General features: G+C 42.6%; 1 protein-coding gene across 1 annotated transcript; it reads right to left on the reverse strand.

Moving 5' to 3' along the window:
• Positions 1-4,877: 4,877 nt before the first annotated feature.
• LOC145790702 (serine/threonine-protein phosphatase 7 long form homolog) lies at positions 4,878-7,038 on the reverse strand. The gene is made up of 4 exons (XM_082869143.1): positions 6,421-7,038; positions 6,135-6,341; positions 5,616-6,047; positions 4,878-5,523 (listed from the first exon to the last, which is right to left on the reverse strand). The coding sequence occupies exons 1-4, from the start codon at positions 6,787-6,789 to the stop codon at positions 4,888-4,890; spliced, it is 1,644 nt and encodes a 547-aa protein (XP_082725269.1). The 5' UTR covers positions 6,790-7,038; the 3' UTR covers positions 4,878-4,887.
• Between the last annotated feature and the right edge of the window lie 334 nt (positions 7,039-7,372).

The raw sequence follows: 7,372 nt of genomic DNA on the forward strand, positions 1-7,372 counted from the left end.
GGCATCCTTCTTAAGTATGAGTAGCTGCATATCGCGGGCCAATCTACGACCCATTTGAGAAATCTCACGTTGTAGTGTTTGACATAGTCGATCAACATTATCAGGATCTTCCTTTTAGATCTCAACAGAACGTGCTTTGGCACCTTCAGTCGTCTTTCCCGACATAATCTTTCGTTTTGCACTCGCTCTATAAATAGTGCGGGCCACTTAAGAAGTCTAGCCTTTGCATAACCATATCCTGTTTGATTTTCTGATGGATCCTCCACCGAACCACATGGATCTCGATAGTACTTGGGCATGACAAAATGTCGCTTCCCAAACCTATCATGATAAGCACAAGAGGCATCCAAGAAAGGAAATGGTGTTTCATCTTCAGCATCGCCACTTCCCCTTCCCCCTCCTCGTCGTGAACTTTCACCCCTTTGCAAGTTCCTACCACCTCTGCGACTCCCACTCCCTCCTATGAACCATGTAGCCATGCTAATTTTTTAAAACAAATGAATGATAATTTCGTAGGGCGAAATGAGTTGTAAGGTTGTGTCTTCACCTTTACTCGTTTATATAGTTGATTATGAACGGATAAATGAGAATCCCACATATATGCATGCTGACTGTAAGGTAAATGCATGCTGACTGTAAAGTAAATCAGTGGATTCACTGTTGCCATGTGACTTTCTGAATTGAGAATCACACATATATCAATACGAGATGAGTTGTCACTGTAACAAAAAAGTCGAGCAAAAAATGGAGAAAACCAAAACATGTGCACCAAGTCACATGACTTCACAATCCATCTGCATATACGAACAAAATAAGGGCATGCTGACTGTAAGGTAATTCAGTGAATTCACTGTTGCCATGTGACTTTCTAAGTTGAGAATCCCACATATATCAATAACAGATGAGTTGTCACTGTAATAAAAAAAAATCGAGCAAAAAATCGAGGAAACCAAAGCCTGTGCACCAATTCACATGACTTGACCATCCATCTGCATATAAGGACAAAATAAAGGCATGTTGTTTGTAAGGTAAATCAGTGAATTCACTGTTGCCATGTGACTTTCTGAGTTGAGAATCCCACATATATCAATAGCAGATGAGTCGTCATTGTAATACAAAAAATCGAGCAAAAAATCGAGAAAACCAAAGCACGTGCACCAAGTCACATGACTTGACAATCCATCTGCATATAAGGACAAAATAAAGGCATGCTGACTGTAAGGTAAATTAGTGAATTCACTGTTGCCATGTGACTTTCTAAGTTGAGAATCCCACATATATCAATAACAGATGAGTTGTCACTGTAATAAAAAAAATCGAGCAAAAAATCGAGAAAACCAAAGCCTCTGCACCAAGTCACATGACTTCACAATCCATCTGCATATACAGACAAAATAAAAGCATGCTGACAGTAAGGTAAATCAGTGAATTCACTGTTGCCATGTGACTTTCTGAGTTGAGAATCCCACATATGTAAATAAGAGATGAGTTCTCACTGTAATAAACAAATCAATAAAACCAAAGACTGTGCACCAGGTCACATGACTTCACAATCTATCTGCATATACTGACAAGTCTCTCCACGATTTGACTACTCAATGTGTGAAAAAATGAAGCTTATGAAGCTTACGACCCGCTATTTGTATTTCATTGAAAAGTATGACTATTTGAATTGTTCTTGTCATTTGGGAAGCTATTCACCGACCTACCTGTTATGTTTTATGTGTTGTTGAAGGCGGTAGTTCGATTCACCGAGTTTAGTTTTTTGTCAACCCCTCATTCATTACCGAAGTCATCATTTTTACTGGACTTTCAAGAATTGAAAGGTGACTCTTTCTTCTTTCCCGATGGAGATTGAAATTCGTTGTAATTTCATCCCTATTTCAGCAGCCCCAGTTAAGGGAACCTTTTCTCCGAGTTGCCTGATCTATGTTATGTGTTTTAAGTATTCACATAATTGAACATACATTAATCCACTCATTAATCCAGAACATTCATTAACAAATTGTAATTCAATAAAGAAAGTCATGAACTCATAAATGTGTACTTATAAATATAGTTATTTCATAAACTTCAGGTTCATAACAAAAATACTTGAAATACATCCGTACGTTAGACCAACAACAACATTGTCTTACACTCCAGTAACGAACATATGAAAGATAACGGTGTTTGATTTCTTATTCCTCATCTGACATGTAGTAGTCAGAGAGATATTTTTCATTGTTTAAGACATTATTTCGCTCAACCATTGTCAAATCTCTGTTGCTTGCTTCTGCCATTTCAGTGGCTAGCTGAAGCATGAAATGTCGACATCTCCGCATCAACATCCTATTGTTCTCCTTCTTAATTCTGCTAACTGCTTTTTCATAGTCACTCACATTTCGTCTAGCCATGGTCAATGAACGACGATGAGGTACCGGTGCCCCAAAGTTACGTAGATCATTATACAATCCTTCTTGCTCCGTTACCCTGAACGCCCATTCTGCTCGGATACCAGCATAATAATCCTTCGGACTCGAGTACTTTTCGCTCTTGTAGTCATACATAAATGGAGGTAGCAGCCACACTTTCGGATTTATTTGCCGGCGTGAACTTCCTGCACCTCTTGAAGACATTGTTAATAAAATTAAAAAAAAAATAATAATAGTAATTGTATATATATTACTATTGTTATGACTTCAACAAACATCATACTGGGGTATTTATAGACATCATAGTGGTGCTAGGGCACTATGGAATAAGTGATACACGTGATATTATTTGATGTTATTCATTTCATGTAATTTTGATTACCCGTGACTTTATGTACCTGTGATGTAGTCACGGACGTGGTTGTAAGATAAAATCATAATTGTAGGCCATAGAATCACAATACAAAATGCAGTGAGTTGTCGCATCGCGACATGAAACTATTTTGTCATGCTTACTTTTGTAATACAATAAGTAGTCACTTGGAATTGACGATTTTAGTACGTATAGATGTTTTCGAGAAATTATAAATGAAATCGAAAAATGAAATTTTCTTTATATTAAAGTAATATTGTTCATAATTGTTTTTCTCACCAACATAAAAAAATGGTCACCTGGTAGGTAAACACGATTGGAACTTTGGTGCCTATATTTTATCTTATTTTCAGTTAATGAACTTCACAGTCATCCGATTTTTATTGTCATTACACAACCGTCCATCATATTTTTTTACTAACATAATAGCATTTTCTGCTTCTTTTCACAGTCGTAATAATGTGACTTAGATGAATTCTGAAATGTGCGGAAAAAACAAAGCATGTAAGTTGCACTGCAGAAGTCACATGCATCACGTAATGTCAAGAAAAAAGTCACAATGTATACAAGCATGGCAAAGTCAGAAAGTCACATGCATTACTGCATCACTGCATAAAGTGACATGCAGCATTGCATCACTGCACAAAGTCATATGCAGTGATGCAGTGATGCACAAAGTCACACGCATCACTGTATCACTGCACAAAGTCATATGCATCCCTGCATCGCTGCACAAAGTCACATACCTCCTACCTACTGTGCCCATTGGAATTATGCACAAAGTCATAGGCATCACTGCATCTGCGGCACAATAGCCGATGCTACAGGCCGTTGATTCGTTCATGACTACACAAAGTCGAGTCCTGACAGCCGAATGCACTGGATAAGGTCAGTGGCATGCATGTGATCGAACAGGAAATTGCATACATACAGCTACCATGTGTATATATGGTATAAATATCATAGCATACCACAACAAAAGTTTTACAGCTATTTCTAGCGATATCATCATGACATATACGGTGGTTGATCTATATTCAGCAATGGGTCACTATTGGGTTGCAGATGGAGATGAATTTCAATACCCATTAAATCCAAATTTGCGTTACTCACGTGCCACCGTCAATACCATGAGAGCTGAGTGGGAATTTCGCAAAACTCGAGCAAACGTTCTCGTTGAGCTATGCCGTGAAGTTAATCTTAAATTTCCTCGCCGGTTAGCCATGCGTATGCCAACTGACACTCCACAGTTGTTGCAAAGGGCATTGCATCGTATCCGCGGCGAGGTTAATCGCATGACCCAACGTTTGCAAAGGTCCGGACTAATGAAGACCGCAAATGAGCGTGCCGAAGATGGGTTAATGGATGATGCACACCAGTACTACGCCTGGAGCATGGATGTTATGTATGAATCTGATATTGAGATGTCAGATGATGATGATAATGAATGAAATTGTTTGGATGAATGCCCAGGGCATTTCTGTAATGCATGCAATTTGTAATGCTTATCCATGACTTATCAATGAAGCGAGATATTTCAATTATTTTTAGCCTTGAACAAACATATTTTTTATAGCTTCTTTACACGTTTTGTTCAAACCAAACGCGTTTGTAATTTATGTTCTCCTAAATTACGGATAATGAGAGAGGGGTAGAGATGTGAAACAGATTTGTGTGATTCATCAATATAAATAAGAATAAAAAATTGTGAAATTATAATTGCGAATAAATAAGTATGACACTTACATCAGCTGTACAAGTTTGACACATACAAACAAAAAAAAGAAAAAAAAAAACCTATATAGTCCATATCGCAACCGCTAATGCCCTAACCTGCCCCCAGTCCCACAACCCCGACCGTGGATCTCCCTCCTCGGTCTCCTACGGTAGACTCACTGAATATCTGGCACTCTCTCCCCTGCATGCGGCCCTCCACTGACTGCCTGTGGAGCCTGTGAGTGTGAGTGTGACCCCCCCTCTCCTGCATCTGATGCCCCTGATCCTGCCTGTGCCTGTAGATCAGATACTGCTGTGAGCTGTGAAACTGTCACTTCCTCATCTGGTGCAACTGTATCATGATCTGCAGTTGGACCCCGACCTCTACCTCTGCCCGCACCCCGACCTCGGCCGCGACGTCCCCCACGACCATAACCTCTCCCTCGCGCTCTGGGGGGGCTCAATATGGGCCTCATCATCAATGTGGGAGATGTCAGTGAGAACTGCATCATGTGTACTCCTGGGCGCGGTCGAAGTAGTCCCCATAAAAGCAGGTGGTAACTGGGTGGGTGGGGTAGCAACATCATGCATGAACCGGGGCGCGGTCGAAGTACTCCCCAGAAAAGTAGGCTGTAACTGGGTGGGTGGGGTAATAACATCATGCATGAAGCGGGGCGATGACCAATCAGGGTCAGGGTCAGCATGCTGGGTAAGATGTACGTGTGGGGAATATGGAGAAATGTATGGGGTATCATGTGGTGGGGTGACTGAAGTCGAAGGACCTGCTGTGGCTGGCGCTGAATTGGGAGGCACTAACGTGGACGGGACTGATGTGTCTGGAGCAGCTGCTGCACTGTGTACACCGTAGTCCCCAAAATGCAGACGATCTACCCGATGGGCATGCTGGATCCCCTCGTACAATAACTCTCTGATCTCTACAAGGGCCTGCAGACCAAGCTGTCCATCACGTCTGAAAATGGCGTCCTCAGCCAAGTGATATGACCTCCCAGCTCGAACCACCTGGAAAAAAAATCAGATATATTAGGCTATAGTTGACTGAAAATAATCAATTATGATATTAACAATTATCGGAGATATAGTACGATACTCACCAATGCCTCGAGAGAAGGCCCAACTCCCTGATATCTGGCCTCGGACAGGTGGCTCGGATTACCGACAAGTAGGTGTGTATGTCGCCGATACCACAACATGTAAGGGTCGGGAGAGGGGAGGACCCCATCACTCCAGTCAGCCTGTACAATAGTGTCGCGACGGGCATCCCACAACTGTATGTATCGCATATGATGCTGACTCCAGTCAGTGCTGGCTCGGCCACGTCTATCCGTCGCATGCAACCGCCACTCGGTGTCACACCGATCCGGCACGGCCTGGACCCGACCAAACTGTCGGAGGACACGATCAGGGAGATGCCACTCAACCACGTCAAAACAAATGAGTGGTACTCTCGCCATCCATATATCCTCACCTAGGCGGCAGTAGTCTGGGAGCGTCTGGAGGACATCAGCATAAGGCTGCCAGATAAACTACAATAACGACAAGTCTATTAAAAATCGCTCATAAACATATACAGTCCATATGACAATTAAAATTTAGGTATTTAAATTTGATACCTCGCCGTCTATCATCCGGTCAAGCTGGTCTCTATACACGACCACTACGTGGGTCGATACGACCTCGTGGCTCATGTCAACCCTCCACCGGCTACCTCGAGGTCCGGCCGGCATCTGCATGTCTCCCTGCCCGATGGGAACCTCACCAGGAGCAACTAGTTGCCGCCTAGACGGGGTAATGCGAATCAATCTCTCCCACGCCCAAATCTGCAATAGTTTGAACGCAATTACAATACTGATATATGCCATACAATATGAATTGACATGTAATAAAATTCTTACTAACCTGTAGCAAGACAAGGGGTCCTCCGATCTGAGTCACACCCACCTGAGTGGCTCGACATAACATCTTATACAAGCATGCCAAAGCCGCGGCACCCCAGCTGTACTGGCCGATGACGTCAATGTCTCTCAACAGTGGCAAATACATCAGCTTGAGCAGATTCTGTGACTTATCAGGGAGAAGTACCCCCCCAATAAGCCACAGAATATATGCTCGCGCATGCTGCTGTACTAACTCATCTGCAGCATGATCTGGAAAATCGCCCTGAAAATGCTCCGACAGCCACCTCACCCTCACTCTACCTGCCTGTAAGTCTGCAGGTGTAGGTGTTACTCCCAATAGCTCAGCACATAGCGCTATCCACTGCTCCATCGTTAATGATGGGTCAAGTCCAGTAACTGCTCGCCCATCAATCCGTAGACTGTATAGGACAGATACGTCCTGCAATGTGACGGTGGCCTCACCGGTCGGGAAATGAAATGTATGAGTCTCTGTGCGCCATCTCTCGACGAGAGCAGTAATGAGTGGGTGGTCCAGTCTGATATGGCCTATACGATATACACCATAGAATCCCGCGCGTAGTAGACACTGCAAGACTCTATGGTCCAATGGACGATCCCACAGGCCGGAATCTCCCCGTCGGTATGCCACCACGGTGCGTGACTGGTCCTGCATAACAGAATGAGTATTTTAAATTATAGCATTATCAAGGAAATCAAAAACAAAATGCAGTGTATTTTCATTGTACGCGTAAAGTCCAACAAACGTTATTACATACCGGGTCCTCCCATATACTGTCAGCCCGATGTGGATGACTCAAAATGGGGACCTCATCAGGTAGATGTGCCATGAAGCCTGTACAGTTGAAAAACAAATACATTTTGAAAAACTGTATTGGTGAGCATGTAATTTAACTATATCAATTAAGCTCAAATTATTATGTACATGACGACTT

Source organism: Camellia sinensis, chromosome 1, assembly GCF_055761805.1.
Source record: "Camellia sinensis isolate YWXY chromosome 1, ASM5576180v1, whole genome shotgun sequence".
In the NCBI taxonomy this organism is placed as follows: domain Eukaryota; kingdom Viridiplantae; phylum Streptophyta; class Magnoliopsida; order Ericales; family Theaceae; genus Camellia; species Camellia sinensis.